Here is a 25,803-nt window from a genome sequence, read left to right on the forward strand (position 1 = left end):
TGGACAGATCGGACCGACTTTGAGCACTTCCACCCGGATTCGAACTCTTTCGTCAGCTTTCGGACACTTACGTCTGTTTTTGGACGATTCCGAACGATTTCGAAGCTCTAATCCGATTTCGGACGCTATCATTCGACTTTAGACACTTGTCCAATTTAAGAGGTCATCGTGTGCTTTTAGAGTCTTCTGTTTGATTTGAACGCTTTCGTCCGTTTTAGGACACTCCCTCTGATTTCAGAGAATCCATTTTTGTTTTGAACGCAAAAAAGGGAAAAATCTTGGGATATATTAAAGTTCACATGGCAACCAGGTGGACAATCAGACGTGGTTTGATGCTACTCTGGTTTACGAAGGCACTAGAAAGAAGTGTCGAAACGTTGGGTCTATGAATTGTAACTTTTTCGTTTACATTCGTTAAGTCTGTAAACCAGAGTAGCATCAAACCATGTCTGAGCACAAAATTCTGTTTAGCGTACTACATCAGTCGGGATCACATAAAGACAATAATTTTCTATCAATGACGCCAACGACGTCAGTACGTTCGCGTGACGCCCTCAAGAGAAGCTCGCGCTTCTCCCTCTCGGCTAAAAAGAAACAGAGAGAGAGAGCTTGCGGTAGAGACAATATTCTTTGCGTTTTTCAGACGAGCGGAAGTTAGCGCGTGGCAAGAACGGAGGGCGATTCACGCGCGTGAAAAATGATGTCTGTACGCGCGCAAAACTATTCCTACTGTTCCGGCGGTCATATATGAACGCGGCTGTCCCGTCGACAAGAGGCCACATCGTGGTTTTCTTTGGTCGAATAAATCACTGAGAAGTTTTATCTGAGGAACCTAAGCCTCTCTGTACAACATGATTCACTTTCCAGTACCATTTACACGAAAGATTAACTCTTTATTAACAAACAAATAATGTTGGAAATTAAGTGAAATTGACCCGCTGGTAGCCTGAGCAAATCTAGCTAGGCGGGCACGTCGTAATTCATATATATATATATATATGTATATATATATATATATATATATATATATAATTCGTCAATGAAATACATTCCAAGTAAATCAATCACACGAAAAATAAAATGAGTATAAGCTCATTGACAAGTCACTAACTTACTTGTAGACTAGAACGACTCGTCTTCTACAAAGTGCCTAACATGTGCTCATTTTCCTTGAAGGGGAGACCCTTCTCACGACGTTTGATAGTCAAATAATCTAGTGCAGCATCTCTTTACAAGTTTCTACTGTCCAGCTTTTTTCGGTTGAGTAATATAACAGTTTTTTCCGTAAAATAGGAATTTTTTTTTTGAAAGCAAGATCTCCACAGGTTCCTTGTGTTATTCAGTCCTTTAACTATTTCTGTAGAAACTTCGGCTAAATAAAGGAATATAACACCAAAATGTTCCCATCACCTTTTACTATTCTAGTGCGCTCAACAATTTCAAGTTTCAACGTTCTCTTCCCCCTCCGGGCAACCCAGCAGTTTGTGTCCGGGGTGGAGAATTTGAAGGACTCTTAAGGTAAAAAGTGCGCTTTCGTGAGCGAACGGCTTAGAAAGACAATTCACATCGCAAAATGATACTTACAAGCGAAAAAACCTAACAGCAGCACCAAAAACTTATCCTTGGTAAAACTAATCCATTCGTTGATCTCGCAAAGAATCGTTCAAAAGTGGTTGGGGCATTTGAACGCAATCTTGACCAAGTGGAATGGGTTTGCGGGAATTTGAGCCTAGGGGGTTCCCAGGGGGGTGGATGTTGAAGCTTCGAATTGATCGACGCATAATATTTCAAAATGTTTAACCAGGGATGTGCAAAAGTGAAAAATAAAGTACTAGTTAAAGGCAAGAGAGAGGAGCCTTAGCTTCTTCGTATGCAGTTTTGGTGCGCACCGTGGAAAGGATTGCAGGGGCACCCGATAACAGCCATACTGAGGAGCAATGAAAAATTTCATTTTAAAACTATTTTTAAGAAAGGTTCCAGGTGGCTAACGGATCTCTTTTTGTGATTTATGAAAATTTCAAAAATTTCCATAACCACCTCTATAGCACGGGCTAAAGGTGATTTATCAATGATATTTGAGTTAACAGCGTTAGTGGATGAAATATTGTTACCATATTGTTCTCGTGGTGGACAGAGCAACTGTCCACCAGCTTTGTCTTTTTCTCCAATCTCATACAAAAACTTCCATGAACTGACAAGTAGTTTTCAACTATCGTCCTCGTCAGATAATGTTAAACTTTTGTTCGTGATAAATGCATCCAACAGGACTGTCACGCTTACCAGGGCCGCTTTCTCCACATTTCAATACAGGTTCACTATCTATTGTTAAGACCTGGATTCTATAGCTAAAAAGTCAGCTACAACAACATGCCCTTCATCATTTATACAAATGTCTACGGGATTATCAAACTCGCCGTCTCCTTCTCCATTCTTTCCAAAGCTTTTCACAAAGTTTCCTGTCTATAAATTAAATTGTTGAATGCGGTGATTCATTTCATTTGCTATCAGAATTTCGTCATAGTTCAGGAATGTGACTCCAGTCGGATCAAAGAATTGTCCAGGACCCCTCCAAGACAGCCAAGTTTTCGTCCAAAGGAGTTTCGGTGCTCTTGGTTGAGAGGATCGCGGGCGCACCTGCTTGCATCCATAATGACGGCCAGAGTTCATTTCAATATTTTTGAAGATAGGTTGCATTACGGATCTTTTTAAACAACTTGTAAACATTCTAGCAAATTCACTACTCATTGATACAGTTCGGTCTAACCACGGCTTATCAATGATTTGAGAAATACAGATGGGTGAATTGAATATTTTTCATTAATATATCAAAAATTCAGAGAAAAAATTGCTGTTCAGTACATAAAAGTGAGAGTTTCAGATTTTCTTCTCATTCCTGTTTACATTTTTCCATTTTCGGAACCATAATATAATCATTCATATTAGGACATATATTTTTTTGGCATTGCCATCGCATACCAAAATGCGACCATCTGGAGTTACGGCTATTGCAATTGGATGTTTTAACTTCTCGAAAGTTTTACCAGTAAAGCGACCTTCCATTGTAAACTGTTGAATGCGACCATTCCATTTATCACACACCAGGAGATTCGAATGATCGCCACGTTTCTCAACACACAAATCCCAAGGGAATGACAGCTGTCCATCACCTTTGCCTTTTTCTCCAATCTCATACAAAAACTTCCCCGTACTGTCGAGTACTTTTAAACAACCGCCCAAGCCATCAGATAGTATCAACTTTTGTTTATGATAAATGCATGCAGTAGGAGCAGTGAACTTACCAGGGCCGCTTTCTCCAAATTTCAGCACAGGTTTACCATCTGTTGTAAAGACCTGGACTCTTCTGTTTGAAGAGTCAACTACAGCAATATTTCCTTCATCGTTTATACAAATGTTTACGGGACGATTAAACTCGCCGTCTCCTTCTCCATATTTTCCAAAGCTTTTCACAAAGTTCCCGGTTTGTACATTAAATTGTTGAATGCGGTGATTCAATTCATCTGCTACCAGAATTTCGTTATCATTCAGGTATGTGACTCCAGTTGGATTAAAGAACTGTCCAGGACCCTCTCCACGACAGCCAAGTTTTCGTACAAAACTACCCTCTTTATCGAATATCAGGATACAATGTTTTCCGCCGTCAGTTACTGCGATTAGTCCTTTACTGTTCACAGCGATCCCATGTGGGCTTTGGAGAATTTCCCCTTTCAATTGCAACTCGCCCAGAATGTCAATCTGTCGTTCTTTCACTTGAACTGTAAATGGATTTTCAACAAGTTTGTCTCCATTTATCTTCACTGTGATGTTGTAGGGGCCTGGTATTTTGGGGTCAAACTTTACCCTAACATTTTCAGTTTCCTTGTGTACAGTAGTCAAGTTAGCCACTTCTTGAGAAGGTGCAACAAATGCTTCAACGTGAAATTTTCCTTCAGCTTTGCTTGTGAGGTCCCCATTGCTCTTCAGTTTTGGACAAACCAGAAACTCTGCTTCTAAACCAGCCTGAAAATTTTCAGTGAGTCCTTCAACAGTGGATCCATGTACATCTGTTTCATTGGTTGTCACGAAACCCAGGCTGAAACTGTCAGGTGCAATAGTTGAGACAAACTTGATAAATGAACTGACCGGAAGTGCTGATGGGATCTGGGTTTTTTTTAGATCTTCAAAACGCTGCTCCAAATTCTGCTTGCTTTGCATGATATCTGAAATTGAGCTTCTTTGAACCAGGTTATCAGCGAATTCAACTGCTTGTTCGAGTTGTTTGGCCAAGGACTGTACTCGTTTGGTTAGGGAATTTAATTTGTCCATGATCGACACGCGTGTATTCTCGAGGGTGGTAATGGCTTCTCGCTCGCATTGTCGAATTCTCGCGACCATTTGTTCTGCTGCTTGGCTGACTTCAAATTTAGCACTCTTGATATTACTATCCAGTTTTAAGGCCGTTTCCTCGTATTCACGAATCACATCGTTGCAAACTTCTCTCTTTTCTTTCAACAACACGGCCGCCGCCACGATGTTGACTTTCGTTTCATCTGCTGCTTTTTCAAGCGGATCAACATCATGACTCTTGTGATCAGTATTTATGCAGATTTGACAAACACAAGCTTTACATTCAAGACAGAAAAACTTCATTAACTTTCTTTCGTGGTAAGGCTGAGAGCAAAAGGATTGTCGCTTCAACAATGTCTCGTAGTCTGCAGGTTGAAACTGTTTGACTGCTGTGACTTTGTGTCCTTTAAAGGCAGTTTCTCTAAACAATTCGTGTGCGTTTGCACAATCACGACAAAGCAATTTTTCGCAAGCGAAGCAGTAGCTGATCTCAACGCTCTTTTTCTTACAAATAGCGCAGTTTATCTGACTTCCATCGCCACTTTGTCGTACAGCGAGAAGACTCAACAAACTGTTTTGCAGAAAACCAGTCGGCAAATCATCGAAACGATTTCCTTCAGGGATGTTAACTTCCGCTTGACAATCTGGGCACCGAAATTGTCCTTGTCTTTGGGTTTTCAGTGCATGTTCCTCCAAACACTTCAAGCAGTAAGTATGAAGACAAGCTATGGTCTTCGGTTTGGTTAAATTATCCAAACAAATCGAACAAGTGACATATTTTTCGAGATTCCTCAAAAGCGACTCCATGGCAGACGTAGGTTACGAAATGACGACGAAATGGAACATACCTTTAGTCAGAAGAGGTATTTTGTATATCACATATTTCGTTAACCTGTGTACCGCAGCCAGCCCTAACCCCCGGAAGCTAGCGTTTTACCTTGGGGGGGGGGAGGGTACGGCTACACGTAGGAACTAAGTAGATTAAATATCTATATCAGTGATGGCCGGACCAATTTCTGAAGTCGGACACTTGGAACAAAGACAGGTCATGTCAGAAAACGACATTTCAATCTTAGAATGTTTAATTAGAAAAGTAAATCAATACGTAATTTGAAATGCAAGAGGTTATAGAAGTTTAGAATTCCCCGCACTGCAGTAAATCAAATTTCCGTAGTCGCGAAATTTGTGCTGAAGCGAAACCCTGTTTTAAGTGCCATTCAGGAGCTGAACTGATATGATCTCAACATAGTTGTATGCAATTTGTCATGGTGTCCATAACCATAGATAGATGTAGAGCATTATACAAAATTATTCAATTTATTGCAGATAACGTTCAAAATTACTGAAAGAGTTGCTCAAAATTTTTCCGAAGTTCCTCTGATGTAGATAAAATTACAATCTCAGTCATAGTTTGGTCCACAACAAGAGGATTCAAAATCATCTTCTCCAATTAATGATGATATCATAGAGACAAATTATTTTTAGGCAGAATAGGTTAGACGTCGCAAGCTTTCCAAGGAAACTACCAATCTTGTTCCCTTTCTGGGTGTTGGGTTACCTTCAGTGACGTTAAGTCTATGAGTTGTCCACCCAGCCCACCCCGTTGGGTACTACTCGTGAAACGCACGCAAGCGTGTCACGTGACTAGTAAATTAATAACGGAAAAATGTCGCTACGCGTAAGCTTGGAAATATGAAAATGTTCGTCGTTTCGTAGACAACTTTCACGGGTTAAAGCTTTGTATTTCCCGGTTTTTGTAGGACGATATCTAGGTCAGTAAATCCAGTGGTAAATCTGAAAGGAAAAAGTGATGGTTATGAACAACGAATCGCAAAAAACAGGATCGCCAACGCAAGCACGACAACTTGCCGAAAGCGACGACATTGCAAGTAGTTTAGTGTTGGACTCTATGCTTGGCTTTACCACTCACAAAATGGCAGCACGATTTCGGCCTCTTAAAGTCGATCAAGAAGTGGTGAAGAAGGCGCTTGAAAGATATCGTCAGGATTGGGATTTGGAACAAGCCTACAACGAAATCGTCTTCAACGCCGGGGATTGGGGAAGATGTTACTTCATCACCAAATCTAAACCTCAAATTGCGGCTTTCAAAGAACATGTAAGTGGAAGAGACTTTTAATCAAAGTAGCATATTAAAACCGTCAAATTCGCTTTAGATTTGGATGTTTTTAAGGAGTGTAAGACACTAAGAACAACTGTCAAACTTGCAATGCGCTCTTCGCATTCAACCGTTCAAGCGCGTGTTCGTCATTGTGCGACGATCTTTGGTCAAAAGTTTTGTGCGTTCCTAATTAATTTATGCGAAATCGGTTCTACAGATTATTTCAAGGCTCAGCGTAGATTTTTTAACTGTCTTTATACATGTATTTTTGTAGTTTTATATTCGTCCTCTCCCTTTCTCAAGTATGTTTTTCTGAATTTTAAGAATTTCGCTTTCCACATCCCTCCCACTTCCGTAGCCATAATGGTAGTTGGGATTAGTATAATGACGTAATAATTTCGCTGTGATGCAGATCGACGGTTTCACCATTTGCCAATTACTTCCTGTTAGGGCAGTACATTGTGTTCGATATCTAAGCTTTAATACCTCTGCCAAATTTTCATAGTGAGCAAATGTTGGGATAAATTTTTGTACAGTATACACCTGACATGTCCAACAAAAGTGTTAAGATGTAGATTGCACCTTGAAGTTGTTTTGCTTAAATTTCTCTGTAGAACTCCAGGCTTGCGGTCCAAGTAATCTTAGCATCAGTTATTTGAATCTTTGTTCTCCAAATGGATTGATAAATAGCACAGTGCCATGGAGAGTACATTGATGATCTGGCAGCATGCAATATTAATCTATTTGCCACCCAATGAACACTTTACCAACAGTGTAACTGATATGAATTTGAAAAGCATAGAATCAGCCATTTCTCTCTTTGTGTTTTTTTCAACTACAAATTGTTTTGACTTGGCTGTTTGTTATAAGATGTACAAGCCATGTCTTTTTGCATCAAGGAGTCCCTTGGCATGTACACAGATTAAGACATTAAGTAACTTAAACTTCTGTCATCTTCAATTATCATGTTTGATGGTATGATCAGCAAATGTTTGCTGTCAAGCTGAAGAGGGCTCTTTCAGAGTGTTTAGAAAGCACTGGAGATTGAGAAATTCTCAAGCTACATTGTTTTGAACTCTCTGAATAAATTTAAATGACATTAGTAATTTTTTTTATTCACATGTGTACCACATTATTTATTTTACTGTAACTAAATTTAAATCTTAAAATAATTTCCATGCTCTTCTCTATTTGCATTTTGATTAATTGTTATTTAACTCCATTAGAAATATTTTTTAAGCATTTTTTTGCATCCTTCCTATTTTTTTTAATTTTTCGTCAGAAATTCCCTTATGGTTTACTTGTAGGTCTTCAGATACATTGGGATATTCAATAAAAATTCTGGTTACAAAGTTGTGCCTTGCAGTCGTTATTCAGGAGAAGATAATGGAGCAAAAGTGGTGGCTACTTGTGAATGGTAAGTAAGATTCAGTACAGGAGGAGAAGGTTATGATTAAATCTTTTCTAATTGTTTACAAAATGTTATTGGAGAATTCCAGAAGCTCTTTCATGGAATTTTGTTCATAAGGCTTATGCTGTCTTGTGCAGGCTTTGAGCAACCACATACAATTTATGTTACAGTAATGAATATTTTGGTGGGATTTTTGTCTAAGATAAATGTCAAACGTCAAATTTATTTCATTTGACAAACATGGTGTAATACTTGAAAGAGATGGCTGGCTCAAATTATCTCAAGGTTAACACCATTTCCATGAATCCCTCAAAGTTTTTTTATGGTCAGGATGTAGATGCTATTCTTGAAACAGCAGCTGTTAGAATTTCCCCACCACACCCTAAAATCAGTAATATGCAAGTTCTTCATACTGTTGTCTAACATTCCCTATGGTACTTTCAAGGAGAAACCACCATTATTTGTCTAACAAAAAGAGCCTTTTATCAGTTTGTGATCATTTCCTTTATTCTCATGACCTTAATGTTTGATTCAGGGGTGATATTCATGGGAGAAATTTAATGCTTATCATGCTAAGAGTTAGAAGCGTTAAGGTTGAGGGTCATTATTCTTTGCTGATCAATTCCTTCATTCTCATGACTGTTATTCGTGATCATGTGCAATTTGTTTGTGGAGATATTTGATGCTGTGATCATTCTTGGTGCTTAAAAGATTTCAATTTCTCCCCAGGAATAAAGGTGACAAGCTGCCTTATCTGTGTGGATGCATTGCAGAAATGAATGAGGAGGAGGAAAAGAAGTTACTCCGCCCAGGAGAGAATGACTTCAGTATCATGTTCTCCTGTAGGAAAAATCTATCACAGCTCTGGCTTGGTCCTGCAGCCTATATTAACCATGGTAAAAACATATTTGTAAATTATATGACAGTTTACAAATCCTGGCATTAAAATGTAGTCAAATTTAGCTATTAATTCAACCTGTGTGAGAAGCATATGGTATCTGTCATAGTAGTGTTGAAAAACTCAGCTATTTGCAGCTACACGACCAGTAAAGTACTACACAGTGATGTGCTTTTTATCCTTGACCTCTGTTTTGTACAATGTGCATAACGGGTGTTGGAATTAAAATATGGTGCATTTTAAGTGCTGCATTTTAAATTTCATTTTAAGTGACTCAAGGAAATGTGCTAGGACTGGTTCTTCATTTTTGTGCCCTTTCTTTTTTTGGTCTGCACCTAGAGAAAACCATTCACACCCTTTCTTTCTCTGTAAGGTATTTGCTTACAACAAAGGTTATTTTGTTCACTATGCTGTTGTCATGTGTATTTTAAATTGTAAGAGCAACTGACTGATAGATGGAGTTACGTGTAAATTTTGTGTAAATAATTCAACAAGTTTAAGTCTGTAACTTGTGTTTTCTTCTATTGCAGACTGCCGTCCCAATTGCAAGGTGAGCTTCTTTCGTGCCTCTGTAGAATAACCCAAAGAACATGATACTATGTTCTGTAACACCATGACAGTAAACTTTTAAATTTACAAAACTTTTACTGAACTTCTGGGAGTATATTGAAGAATTTTTGTTTTAAACTGAGCTATTTATCGTTAGTTAGAAAGTCTAAGAAACAAGACTACCTCGAGTAAAATTCCTTTTCAAAGGACTTCAGTTTTTGCACCAATGTGACTCCACTTTAAAAGTTAAATTGTGCTTTTTTTGGTCTAATGCATCACCTTTTTTTTTTTTTTTTCTGGTATCAGTTTGTGTCCACTGGTAGAGAAACTGCCTGTGTTAAGGTATTACGAGACCTTGAGCCTGGAGAAGAGATTACTTGTCACTATGGTGATGACTTTTTTGGTGACAAAAACTGTAACTGTGAATGTGTGACGTGTGAGAGGTATTTTGGCATTTTACATGTTTTGCACAATTGTATGTGGGTTATTTGAGTTGATCCCTGGCTAGTTGAAGGGCTCATCTCAGCCACAAGATTGCCTAGTGGTATGTAGGTAGCCACAAAGAAAATTAAGAACAACAGGCTAATTTGTAAGATTGGTCAAAATGGAGGAAGATGAAAACAGAGTGTAACTGGGTTTCTTAAAAAGTTCAAGACAATAGTTTTTCCAGGCTGAATCTTATTAGATCATAAATTAGAGTTCCTTTGGTTTCTGGATGGTGCAATTTGGCTCAAATTTCAAGCTTCGTGGTAAACAGTAGAAATTGGACCACCAAGACAGAGATCTCTTAACTTTTACTTGCTGGTCCATCCCAAGGGGCAAATGAGATTTTCTGATAATTCCAAGCTGTTTATAAAAAGTACCTAATATTGCTTCCAAATTTGGCTTGCAGACGAGGTGAAGGTGCCTTCAAGTCTAAGGTTAAGACTGTTGACAAGAAACAGAAGTACAGTTTTAGAGAAACAGATAAAAGATTGAAGAGACTGGCACGACGAATGACAGGTAAATGTTGTCTGAATGTTCACATGACATGTGCTTAGGTGTATTTGCAGACCTTGGTTTTTTTATGCTTATTGTAAATGAGTGTGCTGAGCTCTGGTTTTAAGAAGTTCAGGTTGGTAGAGAAGATATAACATTTCAACACTTTACTTATCTCTGTTCACAAGCACAGGTCAACAAACTGTAGTAGAAAGCTCACAAAAACTGATTATATTACAGTTAGTAATCTCTAATTGCTCATCATACTCATCAAGAGAGTCACAAAACTTCAAATATTTAGTTATGACACAACTGGAGACAGTCTAAACCCTGCATTATTATTTTTGTTGACAGAGGATTCTGTATGTGTGAAAGCAAATATTTTGATTACTGGTTGATCAAGTTACTCTTCTTATTCTGGAAATTTGATTTTGCAGGTGACCAAACAATAACTTACCCAAGGGGTGTTTATAATTTAGGTGCTGTTGAGCCTGGAAATTTACCTCTCAAGTTGCCATTTAAGTGTTTTTCAATACAAATTTATTTTTATCTTCTTTTTCTTACAGACACATTCCTTGATGTTGATAATGATCCTTCACCAAAAGTGCTGCCACCCCCTGAGGAAGGCGAAGCAGCAAAGAATTTTCAGGAGGAGATTGATTGTTTGATTTCAGTTGACCTACACACAGTTGACAGAGCTGATGGGGTAGACACTTCAGCTGCTATTCCTGCTCACAAGTACTACTCTAAAACAAATAGACCCAAACCAAGAACAAGTGTCACAATTGGCTTGGATGAACTGAATGTTGGAAGGAGAAAACGAAGGAAAAAGGGCCCAAAATTATGCATGCCAACAAAGCGTAAAAGAACAAGACACACTTTCGCAAGTGCATATGAAGAGGTCCCCCCAGACAGCATATGCAAGTACATTCCTCCTGTGCGACATGTTTCGGTAGACAGTGGTGTGGACATTACAGACAATGTTGATGGTGAATTAATCGCATATGCTGATAAATATAACACCATCGTGGATGAAGTGGATTGTTTTCCTTCAAGAACATTGGGAAAATCAGTTGGTACATACATGTTGTCTGGGAGACATGTGCCTGTTGATGTCCCAATGAACTCTTTTCCATTGTTTAGAAATAGTGCTAGTTATAGATGCCCATGCTGCCCTTAATCTTTTTTATGTGTTGTTAAGTGCAGTAATGTCGCAAAGGACTTACTCTATCACAATATTCATTCTTACTCTAAATACAACGTACCTGAGGATTGTAGCTTCAACCATGTTTTTCTAGTTCTTAAGTGGTCAAATGAGACTCAGTATGTAGTTAAATGTGCAATGAATTGAAAAAACTCCAAGTTGTATGTAATAAAACATGGCTCTTGCAGCTTTAATGTTGTAAATGATAGACAAAGAATGGCACTCTGCTGTTAACCTTTAACTCCAGTGAGTGACCAAGACAGAATTTCTCCTTACAATATCAATACAGTATCAAGCAAATTCTCCAAACTAAAATCACAAGAATTTTATGGTAGATAGTAAGGAGAATCACTAATGAGATCTTGGGAGTTAAAGGGTTAACTTCTCAATGCCCCAATTTTTTCTACTCTATCTCTCAACTAACAGATCCTCTTGGCATTACCAAAATCTCTTTCAATAATCAACCAAACACACCCAAAACAAAAAAAGAAAAATGTAAGAATTAGATTAATATGGAAAAAAGCAATAGCTGGATATTTTCAGATTCCTTCCTGTAACTTATCATTTTTCGGACCTGTTATTGTGATATTCTTTAGATTTCAGTTGTTTTATGCCCAGATAAAGCCATCTTTATGATAAAATGCGATTTGAAAGGTTGCTTTTTTTTCATCAATATTTTTTTGGTAAAGGTAAAAGGTTTGATCATCTTTAGATGCACTGTAGATCAATCATCTTTTCTTGAAACAACCAGTTCTTGGTGTCCAATATGCGTAGAACTGTAATAACATTATTGTCATTATTAAATTATTATGTAAGAAAGTAGATAATCTTTCAATGATGAATATTTTTGGAGTGGAATTATTATAGAAAGCTGATAATCTGATTCAATCTGAGTTTTATGGTAAAAAAAAAAAAACCTTTGGATTGATTTTACTGAGACTGTAGACTTGAAATTTCTACAAATTGTTGAACATGTGCAAACATCTCTAGGGTACCATTAATAAATCTGCATAAATGTTAAATAAAGGTTGAGGTACCCTCTCCAAGTTTTGAAATCTAACTTCTGGTGACAAAAGAAGAAGAAGTGATACGTACTGTATTTTAATTTACAGGGAGTACTAAGGGCTCTGCTAGTTTGTCAATATAATTTTGTTTCGTTTTGGTTCGTTTTTTTTAAAGAAGTATTCCAAAATTAACTTCCAAAAAAAGTTTTCTCAGTAGGTGAGACAATTTTTGTACACGCTACTCTTGTGAAGTATGACAGCACATGTTGTAGAAGTTTTTTCTGTATGGGTCATAAATTATGACATTTTTGTAATGTGTCAGTCACTGTAATGAGAAAGTGGTCCCCTAGGGTAATATAATAAACTGCCACTTGAAAATCATTTACCTGTTTGTAAGTTAACAATCTCATACAGATTTCTTGAAAATGTTGATCTGAGTTTGATGTGGTGGTTACATATTTTTGTCATACTCAGGCATATACAGAACTGAGAACCAAGAAAATATTTTTGGTTGTAAAACCAATTTATTTGGAACAGGCATAAAAACAGCATATTGTAATCAGATGGGAGAATCACTAATTTTGAGACCTTGGGAGTTTAAACAACACCATGATAAATTGACAAAGTTACATGTGCACTTGGAATGACCAGCTGTCATTGCCAGACCCTATTTATTCTGGAGGGGAGGAAGGGAGGTGAATCCACAGCTTCCTGTGCCTTGCTCTCCTGTTGTGTGACTTCCTTTTGAAGAACAATGTTAATTAAATCTACAGATGTTCATGAGTTTTCATTTTCCACTTCCTGTCCTCATCTCTGCTGTCTCTTAAACCCAGTGTGGCCCATTCCCCTCTTGGTTATAACTATAACATGGAGTTTATGAGTAAATCTTTCTAGGTGACCTGCCAGCATTGCTTAACTGCCAATACTCTTGACTGAATATGAACTCCATCAGATTTTAACTATGGGTAATTGTAACTTAACAACACAAAGAGTTTGTTAGCACTTCAACTTTAATTGCCATTATGTATCTTTTTATAATCCCACAGTGATTGTAAAGTGATGGCATTTATTGTTACTTTTATCGATTTTTTTTTAAATACGTATGGTGTAAGGTACGTTACAAAATTTTGCTTTTGGTGGAAATCTAAAAAAATGGAAGGGAAACAATTACATCTTGACTAGTTGACCTGTGAATTATTAACATGCCTGGATACATTACCATAAGGTTTTACTCTTATCAACTTTCATAAATAAAACAATAATTATGATCGAAGTAATCTTATCGACTGGAGACTTGGTATTCATAAAACAGACGCGACTCTTCCCACAGAAAACAACCAATTACGATGAGTAAATCGATCAGTTTGGTACATTTTCCTTGCCATCTTGATTGCAGCTCTCATTCTGGAAAGCGTTCCCAAGTCGTCGTTGACTCCTAAATGAAACAATAAAAATGTCCGTTATTATTTACAAATAAGCTTAAAAGTGCTTTTAGAGTTCTTGGACATACACTCTGCTAGTCCATTATGGGAAACGTTTTCCAAATGTTTACGAAACAGCGTTTGCCTTCTCTTTTGAAAAGCTTACAACAGAACCTACAGTGAAATCAAGCTGGGATGGTGCAGTCCTCGTTTGGAGACGAGCTTCCGGGTACATGGTGAAAACATGTTGTCTGTTGGACTCATAAAGGTAGGATTATTTGATCTGCAAAGAGATGCAAGAGAAAGAAGTAAATATCACATAGTTCAGATGGAGATCAACATCAACGCCACAGAATTTCGAATTTTTATCAACTGTTTCTCTATCCTTTACCTGATCGACGCTTTCGGTGGTTGTTTTTGCACTTCTTCGTCGTATTTCAGACTACAACCCTCCATTTCTTTGTGGATTTATGTTTCTAAGAATTAAAGATTCTTCTATTTTGCTTTGGGGTCGAACGAAATCGGAGACGTTTCGTTTTTTCTGACCTTTGAAAACGACCGCTATTTTCCCAAATTTGGTGAACAGTGCCATATTTGGAGTAAGTTCAATTGTCAGGCAACATGGCGGATGGGTTCCATGGTTCTCGTGAGCTTGGGTTAGACGAAACAGGAAAAAAGGTACGGTTGGTGGCTTTTTCCATAAAATACACATAAGTCATTTCTGTATAAACTTTTAAAGTCTACTGAGTTGAGAAGGATTGTGTCAAATCTCCATTTTGCTGGAGGAACGGCGTGACACAACACACGATACCCCAGCATGTCAAATTGTAACAAAGTTATTACCTCTCCCTTCTTTACAAAATCACGCCATGTCGTAATCAGAAGTACACAAGACAATTGTTGTGCAAGTTTTCTCCGTTAACTGAAGATCGAAACTTATATAGATTTACTTTCGTAAAAATATTACCTTAAGGTTGTTTTTGACCAGTACAGATGTGATGCTAAGCAAAGTGAATCATTCCATACTAATTAAATACAGCTTGTTAAAATTTCAGCGTTTGTTTTGAAATTTATCGTTTTGTTTTAACGACTGATGAAATCGGCATTGAATAAAGCGTTTTATACAAAGTTTGCGAGGTATAAATGGTGTTAGGAGTGAAAATTTTTTTAGCAGGAATTATAATAAGAACTAACCTCATCAAGATTGTAAATTAGGCTGCTACTTCAAATGATGTTTAATTTACTTCTCTTGATTTCGAAGTGTGCACTTCATTTAGGCTAAGACATGTTGTGGACTGATAGCAAAAGTTACTGGCATAATCATTACAGAGGTTATCAAAAATGTTTAGGTTATTCTGAACAAGGAGGAGTTCACGTGTTATTATAAAGAACAAAGTTCTTTGTACACCTGTTTTTGGGCCAGTTGCAATTGATGTTCCATGGTTCAAGCCACCACCCTTGTTTCAGCCAAAAAGGGAGAGGGCTAAAATACATTTGCTGATTTTTCCTTGTTATCAATCCCTCAAAGCTTACAGTTTTACTGGAGTTTTGCTCTCAGAAAAGAAGTTGTTTCTCAGACCATATTGTTGTTGCACACAATTATCTAAGCTTTTTGTCACGCCAAATAGAGACTACGATCTGTTCATTTTTAAGTGTCACAAATGAAATGCTCCATCCACACTTTCTTTACAATACTTAACTAATCATGTCCTTTTCAAATGTGCAGGAATCCATCATGGAAAGTAAGCCATACCCCACTCAACCAGAAGATCCATACAGTCAACATGGTGGAGCATATTACCAACCAGACTACAGCCAGTTTGACCTGGTCCGAGCAACACAGTATGGCATCTTTGACAGATGTGCTGAGCTGATTGACAAGGAAGGAGTAGATGTAAATACTCCTGACAAAGAAAATGTTTCGGCATTGCATTGGGCTGCAATCAACAATAGAATAAGAATTGCTGAGTAAGCATGAATTGATACAATTTTCAATTTGTATCTTCATTATGTTGTTAATACAGGTCAGCATTAAAAGTTGGTCTCAGTCTGAAGCCTGCTTGTTACTGATTTAAGGATTAATTGGTAAATTGACTAGTATTCTATGAGTTTTTTAGTAAGATTTGTTTGTCCAAAACTCCATGATATATTTATTTACAACAGGTATTTTGTCAAAAAGGGAGCTATTGTTGATATGAAGGGTGGTATTTTGCATGCCACACCACTACATTGGGCTGTCAGGTAGGTAATCTTGCTTCATTGGTGCAAAAATTTCTGACCTCTTTGTCTCTTGACTGAACCACCTAACAGTGTTTTTGCATTTTTTATCACAGGCAAGGCCACCTTGAGATGGTTGTCTTTCTAATGAAGCATGGAGCTGATCCATCATTACTTGACATAGAAGGTACATGGGCATGTTTTGAAATTAACTAAGAAATAAAATTACATGCAAGCACTATTCTTACGCATACTATTTTTATCTTTGAGATCCCTTACCTAATAATGTTCCTTTCATTATTCTGTAAAAACATGAGCCTTTCTCCTTTAAACAACAGAGTTCAAAATTTCACCAAAAGAGTTAGATTATTTGCTCTCAATTTCTGCATGTGATACTTGATTCAGGCTTTGCCCTCATAAGCTGTCATGTGTTAGAATTCTTGACCTCACAATCTAATTGCTCAATGAATTTTGATACTCATTTGTTGTTGTTTACACAACAGGGTGCAGTTGTTTACATGTAGCTGTTCAGAACAGTCAGATGGGAGTTGTGGCTTATTTGATTTCTAAAGGAATGGTATGTATTATTTTGTATTATTATTTCCAACTAACATTTTCTCTATGTGAGCATAAATTTCTTTGTCATAAAGAAATTTAATATATTTTATAATTGAATTTTTTTATTGCAGGATGTTGATTTGCTGGATAGAAATGGAATGTCACCTTTGATGTGGGCATCTTATAGATGCTTTGGGTGAGTGTAACTTTAAATCTGTATTCCTTGAGATTTAGAGGAGTTAGGATGTTTAAAGCAAGACAGGGGAAATGGAGGAGGTCAAACCTTTGGAGAATGATGTGTATTAGATTTTATAGGCTTCCAAGCATGTACACAAAAAGAAAGTTTACTAAGGAGTTGCTTGAATAAGAAAGGACTCTGTTCAAAGATGTAAACATGCAGAAACAACTAATTTGTCTTTTTGTTTGACTTATAAATTTGTTACATTTTTAGAAAATAATTATCATTTCACAATGTTCACTAGGTTGGAGCTGACAAGGATGCTCTTGACAATGAATGCCTCAATAGCACTGGCTGACAAGTTTCATAAAAATACAGGTGCTGGTGTTACTCAAGTAAAAAAAAATGTGATGTATTTGGCCAGCACTTGTCTTATCTGTATGTGCATTGAAAGGCAGCCTGACTGGGATAGCCGCCATGTTGTAATAAACATGTTTGTTGTGTTGTTCTTTTAAATGGGGCCTAATCCCTTTCTTTTAAACCATCATCAATTCCTCGATATTTAACAAAAGTCAATTTTCAATGAGTTTTTACAGTGCTTTGGCAATTTAGCTAAAAAATTGGGTTCAGGTTGTGTTCAATTACTAATCTACAAATCAGTTTGAAGACTTTTTCACCCTACAGTAGTCAGTTAATAGGCAAGGTTATCCAGACTTGATAGATGTAATTATCTAGGATTTCAGTTGAACCAACTAAAGGAACAGTACCATGGGTTTGAGTACATGACACATTCAAATTATTCTATCCTAGCCGATGTGACTCCTAAGAATTGAGGGAATTTCAATTGTCCTCTTAAAAAATGGCAACTTTTGCAGAAAATTAGCAACCAGCATGACCTAAACCTAGTGACAATCATTTTATATTCTCAGCTTTACACTGGGCAGTGATGTCTAACAACCACAATGTGATACGAACACTTCTTAAAGCTGGTGCCAGCATGGATGCTTTGAATGCTGAGGTACACAGTCTGTCTAATGCTCTAAAAGTTCTAACTTTCAACTTGGTGGACAGCCTTTGTTCTTCCTTTTTTAGTCACATTCATTACTGTAAAAATGAGAATTAACTGGTATTCTTTTGACATGAATAAAATCATAGCTGAACCAGACTTATTCCTGTAATATCAGCTGGACATGCAATACCTGTATTGAGTCCTTTCTCACAGCTTTGGTATTGCACAACTGTGGCTATGTTGTGCTGCTTCCAAAAATTGCACATGGATGAGTTCATATGACTTTTGTTTGTGATGTTCTTGTTACGTGTTTTGATTATAATTTTTTTTTTAACAAACACATTGACAGGGTCAGTCTCCATATGACTTGGCAAAACAGAAGAAAAGCAAGTGGATTTTGGTTCAAATGGATTTGATGCAAAAAGACAAAGGAGAAGGAAAACCAGTATTTTTACAATCTTTGACCAGAGACAAGGTGGGTGTGGTACAGTTAATAATGCTTACCTCCAATCTTGCAATTAGTAACAGCTGACTGTTTGGACAAATATGTGACTGTAAAATGAGTAGGCTCTCTTGAAAATTTTCTCAATTTTTTTTTCAAAAGAGAAACAATAATTATTATTTCTCTTAGAAAGCTATGGCATAAAGGGCTTAGTTTATTCAGTGACTTAGGCTGCATAAAACTGAAAATACTGATCAAAGCTAACCTGGTATTTGCTGAAATTTCTTCTCAGGCTGTTCAACGCTATGTTCAAATAGGACTGCCATTCTTTACCATCTTCTCAATTGGTGCGATTTTAGAGTATTCATCGGCATGGTTTATTTCTCTGCCACTCTTTTTAGCTGTAGGATTGACAGCGTACTATACAATGCAGTAAGTACTGTTAGATTTGTTCTTTAATATATACAGTGAAGCTGACTCTTTCTTTGATTATCCTGTAATATGCAGTTTGGGTGTGAATTGTGGTGACAAGGATTGCTGGAAAGGTGCTTCTTGTCCCACCTGATGTCTTGAGAACTCTTGCTGCTTGTCATGGAACATGACCACTGAGCATGGATCTGATATACAGCAAGTTTGCTACCTCAATTTAGCTAACTTTTATATGAATCACCTTCTAGATAATTTTCAAATGGGAGTCAATGAAGGAAGATAAACTGCCTCAGCAAATTTTTATTACTACTGACAGTAACTGCAATAATTGCCAAATACTTGGGGTTTCAGTTTTTCATAACTTGCTACAGAAATTCACCCTTTTTTGTCAACATGAATTTGATAATCAACCAAGGCTTTCATTTGTACCCAACATGACACAACTGTTACTTTAGAAGCCAACAACTCAGCTGATCAACTTTAAACCAGTTTTTTGGATTTTATTCTGTAAACTTGGTTTGAACCATTGAAGTTAGTACTAAGTAATCTAAATACATTGTTTTAGAACCGTTTCAGGCATAGCAGTGATGCACTTGTTTTTGCTAATACTTTATTTTATTACTACCTTTTACTCACAGTTGGTTCACTTTAGTCTATTCTGCTGGTAGTGCTGTTGTATTCGGCTGGACACTGGCCACCAAAGCTTATCTTTACTACAACATTTTAACTGTGTATTTGTATTATATCCTTTCCAACATTGCTTTAGATTTATTAACTGCACAATTAATTATTTTTGGCTTTTTGTCGATGACTTCATCCTTTCTGGGAAATGCTTGTTTTTTTCAAAACTAATTGCTAAAAGTTCTGGTATAGTGTGTAAAATGTTTAAGCAGCTACACAGTGCAGAACCACTGTTGCCCACTTAATTTATGTGCTTTTTAAAACGAACAACCGCATAAGAGATACTAAATTCTATTGTTTTTGAGGTGTAAAGAAAAGGCATTGTGTTCTTCAATTTTAGAAAACATGTAAAATCAGAAAAGCAAACTGCATAATTTTAAACAATTTAATTTGCACCAGAATGGCTATCAAAGGTTTAATTTTCTTGAAAGTAAGCGATTGGAACCTATCCTATAAGCAATCTAAGACAACCCTAGATTTTTACATTCGCTACCCACGTATGCCTTATCAAACTGACCAAATCAAAGAAATGATTTTAACTATCCATTTTTATCCATCATGATGTAAAAAAGGGGTTGAAAATTTTCATAAACATGTTCTTTCAACACAAAACGAAATTCAAGATTGTTCACGATTAGCGAATCAGAAGTTCGAAATTAATTTGTTTCAGCCAGTGCTTTAATCCTTGAAGTCATAACAATTAACATCGTTAATTCTATTGTAGATAAAGCTAACGTATAAGCATAGGTAATACGCACAATAATTTAATGACACGTTGCACGATCACAAGAGCTGAAATTGATCTCCGTCTTTTGTTGTCGGTCTTTATTTCACGGTTGCCTGAATTTCCAACTTGAAATTTTCGGTTGCAGTTGTTGTCAGTGGTAGCAACGTCTCGGTTTGCGGATCACAGCGCTTTCCGCCCTTTTTTTTTTTTTTAACTAAAACAAAAGTTTAACTAAAACAAAAGTTTAATTGCCAGTTAGAAGAGATAGGAAAGATATTACAAAAAGACAATGAAAGCGTGTGAACAAGTTGCGATTTGGCCAGAGTTGGCATCTGATTGGTTGAGTCGAAGGGGTGGCACGATATTTCTTGAACAATCACAGAGAGAAGTAAATGGATTCATAGCAATCCCAGATTACTTTCGACATCTGAGCTAACCTAATTTTCTGTTTACAGAATTTTCCAGGGGGGCACCCTTTCAAGTCGTATACCCCTGGGTGTCTACCTAGCCACTAAAATCTTCATGTATACCACATGGTTTGTGTTTTTCTGGCCCTATATCCTTTTGACCGAATTCTGTTTACCGGAAGTGTAGACTCGTTCCTTTTTTTTTTTTTTTCGGCAAAGCAACTGAGTAAGGGAGCGGTGGAGCCATTTTAAGTCAAGCTGATTGATAAAGATGGTTGTATTGCCTGTGATCCATTTTCTGTGGACCGGGTGTCGGAAAGTTGAAGAATCGTTCCAACAGAATCTGAAGAGTTGTCGACGGAAATGATATCAGAAAAATATATTTTCACAGCGTTTCCATACACCCAGGAGAAGGAATGGATACCAGCGAACTAGGGAAATCAACTAAGATGCTGGCGGGTAACCTGGAATGAACTAACTGGTTAAACATTTAGGATATTAAAAAAGTTTCGATTAAAAACTGATAACTGAAACATTTGATTAAACTTGATGAAACAACAAAAACTTCTACAAGAAACACTTGAAGTGAGTTCTTTAAGATAAAAGAACAGCTTCTAAGTGCTTGATTAACTGTGAGAAATAGTCTCTAAAGTACCTAAGGCAACCTTTTGACTAATGATATATTGTAAACAATTTAATGAGTATATATTCGGTAAAAACATGATACAAACAACAATCAAACACGATTAACCTCTGAAAACAGATGTTACAAAGGTAGGGTCAATGAGCATAGTGGTTGTTGGCGCAAATTCCTAACCAATCACAACTCTCTAAAACCAATTACATGACATGCTTAAACCAATTAAAGCAGAAATAAAATGGGATTGAGAGCGTTTTTCAGTTGATTTCCGTAAAACCGCGACTAGAGTTAGCGCAAAGGATAATACACGTAATCGGCTCCAAGCGCAAGAAAACGCACATAACAGAGTCACCAGTGGTTAGAGTTTTGCATCTGATTGGTGAAGAGGATGGTGCGATTTTTTACGACCAGTTACAGGACGTTGTAAAGTTGGGCCAATGCCATCTTGGAATGCTTTCGACACTTGATTAGATCGCTCTTAGTAAACATCATCACAAATGATTACATTGTAAAAATATCTTTTAAATCCATTTGGCTTTATGTATTCTTATATACCAACAATTGCGTAATCTTTATTTATGAATATATGGGACATTTTCCTTAACTTTTAATACATGTTAATAGCCCGTTTATCTTGGCATCATTCTTCGTCAACACCGTTGGTTTGTATTACTGTTTCTACAAGTCGTGGAAGGCAGATCCAGGGTATATCAGCACAACCACATCTGAACAACGACAGGTAGGAAAACACAGGTGTGATTTTAGGCCTACCAACTTCGAAAGCGATAGAGATAAAAAGACACAAAAGACTTTTAAGATTAGCGATACAGAGAAATGAGAGGAATGCTGCGTCTACTGAACCTTGAAGTTTATCCTTGTAACCGCAGAAGGCTTGGCAAGTGACTGCCCTTTGAGAGAATATGGCAAACCTCTTTTCTTTTGGTCTGAAGAATACTTCATGGAATGCATGCATTCTTGAAATTATTTTTAAAAAACGTTTTGAACATAAACACTCCGCGCCATTCCACCGTCGGTTACCTAGAATTTAAAGTTTAAATAGTCAGTCTTTTTCCACTCGAACACCATTGCGACGAAAACCACATCGTGATCGCAAGAGCAGAACGTAGTGATAATGGTATTGCTAAATGGATAGCAACCTTTATTCCGCTGCACCAAACAGCGGAAGAAGTTTTTAGCAGACAATTTCATCGAGCTACTCTAGCAATTGTGAGCCTTTTAAAATTGTTTTATATAATTAATTGTTGTCGTCTGTTTACCTCCTTAGACCATTATAGAACTCGTGGAAAAGAATTCGTTCGACTTTACAAAGTTTTGTTCGACTTGTCTTGTAAGTTGTAAGATGTCACAACGTTCGTTTCTTTTGGCAGAACTGTAGCCTGGATTGTAAGCTGTCTCCTCGTCTCAAGCCCCAGGGATGACGTCTCTTTCGCCTGGTTGCCCCTTGGGCGATTGGAACGAGGAGACAGCGGACATACGCAAAAATTACAGAAAATGTTAGAAGTTAGTGTTATTAACAATTGATATTGCACGAGCATGCTAAAAATTGCACATGCTAAAAACACTTCATATTTGAGAAGTGTCACTCGTTACTTAACGGACTATGTTGTTACTTTTACAGTTACGAAAACCTGTCCGATCAAAACATTGTTCCGTTTGTGAACGCTGTGTAGCCAAGTTTGATCATCACTGCCCCTGGGTAGAGAATTGTGTTGGTAGGTACATGTTTTAAAGATTACTTTATGACTTGAGTTTAAAATATTAAAAAAATGAGAAAAATGTTAGTGCAACGAACAAAATCAAATAGGCAACTTCAGGTTGGTCTTAACAGTCTTGCTTTCTTTTTTTCGGTTTTAAACAGGTGTTGGTAACCATCTGTACTTTTTTGGATACCTGTGTTTCCTGTTTGGTATGATTCTCTGGTACATCTATGGAGGAACCGTTTGTAAGTATTTAATCATTTAGTTACATTAAAACCCTCAAGGATTGATTCCCTGTTCGCCTTTTTCCAACCTTCAGCGTTTAAAAATAGTGTGCCATCTTTTTTCAACTAGAAATTATTGTTGGTGTTGTGTTTTTTTTTCAGATTATGTTACAGCTTGTGGTCCCTACCCTGATGGGATCTGGAAAACCATCGCTCACAGCACGCGTTGTGCCCCTTGGATCACGTGGGGTTATGCCAACGCCCTGTTCCACGTGATGTGGGTGGGCGCTTTGTTTTTCTGTCAATGTTACCAGGTATGACTGACTCTTAATGTCAGCACATTTCTTTTACGTTATTAACCCTTTACACCCTAACATCATCATGCATATTCTGCATACTGTTCTCTACACATTTCTTAAGGCGGAGACAGGGAGAATTTGTTTAACAATCAAGAGCTTCTTAAGCTGGTGATCATTTTCTTTATTTCCTTGACCTTAATATGTGATTCAAAGTGTGGGTCAAATGTGTGGATTAAAGCGTGAAGAGATCCTAGCTGAATAAAGGAGATGGTAGGTTGTGAGATTTTAGTTGTCGGTGAAGGGTGAAAATTACAAAGCTATGGAATTGTTAAGGAGTCTGGACTCGGTACGATTCCAACCATTTCACCAGCGTACAGAGATCTCTTCCATTGTTGGACTTGAAATGGATCTGCGCATGTCGTGGGATTGCTCGGAGAAAGTGAAGATACAACAACCTCGTTCCCAAGGTCCCTCGTAGACCTTAGGAAACATCATCATGGCTCGTCTGAAATTAAGAGGGTTAAAGATAGTCTAATTGCAAATTAGTAAATTTGGATATTTCAATTTGAAGTTAAAACTGAGCAATTTTGTTTCAAAGATCTTCTGGTTGGCAATGACGACCAATGAACGCTTGAACATGTCAAGGTATGCCCACTTTAGCGATGACAAAGGAATTCCTCAGAGCCCGTTCAGGTAAATTAATCGCAGTCTGTTATCTACTATTGCTTTGCTGGTGGGTCTATTAGTTTCAGAAATGAGTCGTTATTTACCCAAGAATTACGATCAGGTTAAGGAAGAGAAATTCTTGAAAAAGGCGACTTCAGCACTGATCTTTTTCAGCCATGAGTTAAAAGTTTGACCATTTAATTGGCTATCTGTGTATCTTAAAGCGTATCTCAAGTTTTCTTGTCTAGTGGAATAGTGAATCCCTCTTTCGATGGTCATAGAAAATTCACGTGGACATCTTGTTCATTTCTCTCGTTGTCCTAGTGTATTTATATCAAACCATGGAATGATTTTTTTAAAGTATTTTAACATGATTTCTTTTCAAAACTGTACGTAACGATTTAAATTGTTTTTCAGTCGCGGTCCTCTCGGAAATATTGCAGACTTTACAAATACGAATCTTTGCGGTCTGGTGCGACCTCTCCGAGTAGACTGGTATCGACAGTTTAGTAGTGAAGTCAAAAGTACCCAGAAGACTGTGTGATACTTGTGTATTTAGAATGGATATTAAAAAAGTTTGCGATCGTCAGTTTTATCAAGATGATGACTTGTTTTACGTGACAATAGCGAAAACGGCTGCGAAAATAATAATTTGGACCTAAAAACCGACACAGTCCTTCACGTGGTGTAATCGGTGGAGTGTATTCCTGGAAAAGACTGCTTGTGGTGACGGTTACTGTAGATTCGAGGTCCTGAGTGAAAGTCATTATCAAACATTCTGTTGTCGAGAAAAAAAGAGTCTACGGGAATCTTTGCCAGCTGATATTTAAGGTAATGCGACGAGTCTCCATAGCGACGAATTGACAGCTGTCAAAATTCGTGCTTTTTTCTGATCGTTTGGGTTGGATACAGATGACGTGTTTGACGATTGTTCGGGTTGCGGTAGTAAACGTCTTGCTGGGTAATATTAGCAAAGTAAGACTGAATGAACAATATTTTTGAGACTTAGGCTTTAAGCTTTAGATTTAATATGAAGTATTGGTCAATGAGAGAGCTTGTTTATGGGCCCCTTAGGTATTATAATTCAACAGTCGATAATCTTAACATGGGTGGCTCTGATGACTCCGGTAGTTGACGAGGTGAAGGAAAGTTTGTTCTGTTAGGCTGATCGGGTGGAATGTGTCGATCTTGCCTGCTCGAGATTGCCTCTTTGTTTACGCGTTCTTACTTTCTTCTTTATTTCTGGGCAATTTTTTATGAAGACTTAAAGGTTTCCCAGCAGTTCTTACAACAATTGACTCGCAAAACGCATTATCCGTAAGTCGCCAAAAATAACTGAGAAAACCTCGAAGAAAACTGATAAAACCTGAAATTTTGTTGCGTAATCATATGGTGATATGACATATTCTTTGTTGATCCAATTAGTTCGCTAAAGACGGCTACATAATGGCCTTGTTGTCTTTTTATTATCAAAGTATCTGCATTTTATTCGGGGGAGAAGATACCTTTCACGAGATTTTGGCCACCTTGTGCGCTCAGAATTAGTCAATAAGGCAGATTTAAAGTGACCTAGGTACGTTTGTTTGTTTAATTCGCTGTAAATAAAAACAAACAAGGAAGTATTATAAATGACTGAGCAAGTTTTAGTCAATCCTGTATTTGTTTATTTGTAACATCAGC

The 25,803-nt window shown here is 37.3% G+C and overlaps 3 protein-coding genes across 4 annotated transcripts; 2 read left to right on the forward strand and 1 right to left on the reverse strand.

Moving 5' to 3' along the window:
• Positions 1 to 1,068: 1,068 nt before the first annotated feature.
• On the reverse strand, positions 1,069 to 5,208 carry LOC131792442 (E3 ubiquitin-protein ligase TRIM71-like). The gene has a single exon (XM_059109807.2). The coding sequence runs from the start codon at positions 5,149 to 5,151 to the stop codon at positions 2,935 to 2,937; it is 2,217 nt and encodes a 738-aa protein (XP_058965790.2). The 5' UTR covers positions 5,152 to 5,208; the 3' UTR covers positions 1,069 to 2,934.
• An 801-nt stretch (positions 5,209 to 6,009) lies between these two features.
• On the forward strand, positions 6,010 to 12,888 carry LOC131792497 (histone-lysine N-methyltransferase KMT5B-like). Its single transcript, XM_059109879.2, has 7 exons — positions 6,010 to 6,460; positions 7,771 to 7,880; positions 8,604 to 8,770; positions 9,303 to 9,322; positions 9,628 to 9,764; positions 10,214 to 10,323; positions 10,866 to 12,888. Exons 1-7 carry the CDS (start codon positions 6,155 to 6,157, stop codon positions 11,477 to 11,479), a joined length of 1,464 nt encoding a protein of 487 aa, XP_058965862.1. The 5' UTR covers positions 6,010 to 6,154; the 3' UTR covers positions 11,480 to 12,888.
• Positions 12,889 to 14,544: 1,656 nt separating this feature from the next.
• LOC131792464 (palmitoyltransferase ZDHHC17-like) lies at positions 14,545 to 25,759 on the forward strand. 2 transcript variants are annotated; one of them, XM_059109828.2, is made up of 18 exons: positions 14,545 to 14,606; positions 15,655 to 15,896; positions 16,092 to 16,169; positions 16,262 to 16,332; positions 16,649 to 16,722; positions 16,835 to 16,899; positions 17,186 to 17,259; positions 17,811 to 17,899; positions 18,240 to 18,365; positions 18,625 to 18,764; positions 19,400 to 19,503; positions 21,831 to 21,955; positions 22,502 to 22,564; positions 22,856 to 22,949; positions 23,096 to 23,179; positions 23,321 to 23,472; positions 24,056 to 24,150; positions 24,541 to 25,759. In XM_059109828.2, exons 1-18 carry the CDS (start codon positions 14,550 to 14,552, stop codon positions 24,665 to 24,667), a joined length of 1,860 nt encoding a protein of 619 aa, XP_058965811.2. In that variant the 5' UTR covers positions 14,545 to 14,549; the 3' UTR covers positions 24,668 to 25,759. The 2 variants fall into 2 exon arrangements, with proteins under 2 accessions (XP_058965811.2, XP_066026975.1); XM_066170878.1 differs by lacking the exon at positions 19,400 to 19,503 and adding an exon at positions 20,625 to 20,725.
• Positions 25,760 to 25,803: the final 44 nt, after the last annotated feature.

This window comes from Pocillopora verrucosa, chromosome 8 (genome assembly GCF_036669915.1).
Source record: "Pocillopora verrucosa isolate sample1 chromosome 8, ASM3666991v2, whole genome shotgun sequence".
NCBI lineage: Eukaryota > Metazoa > Cnidaria > Anthozoa > Scleractinia > Pocilloporidae > Pocillopora > Pocillopora verrucosa.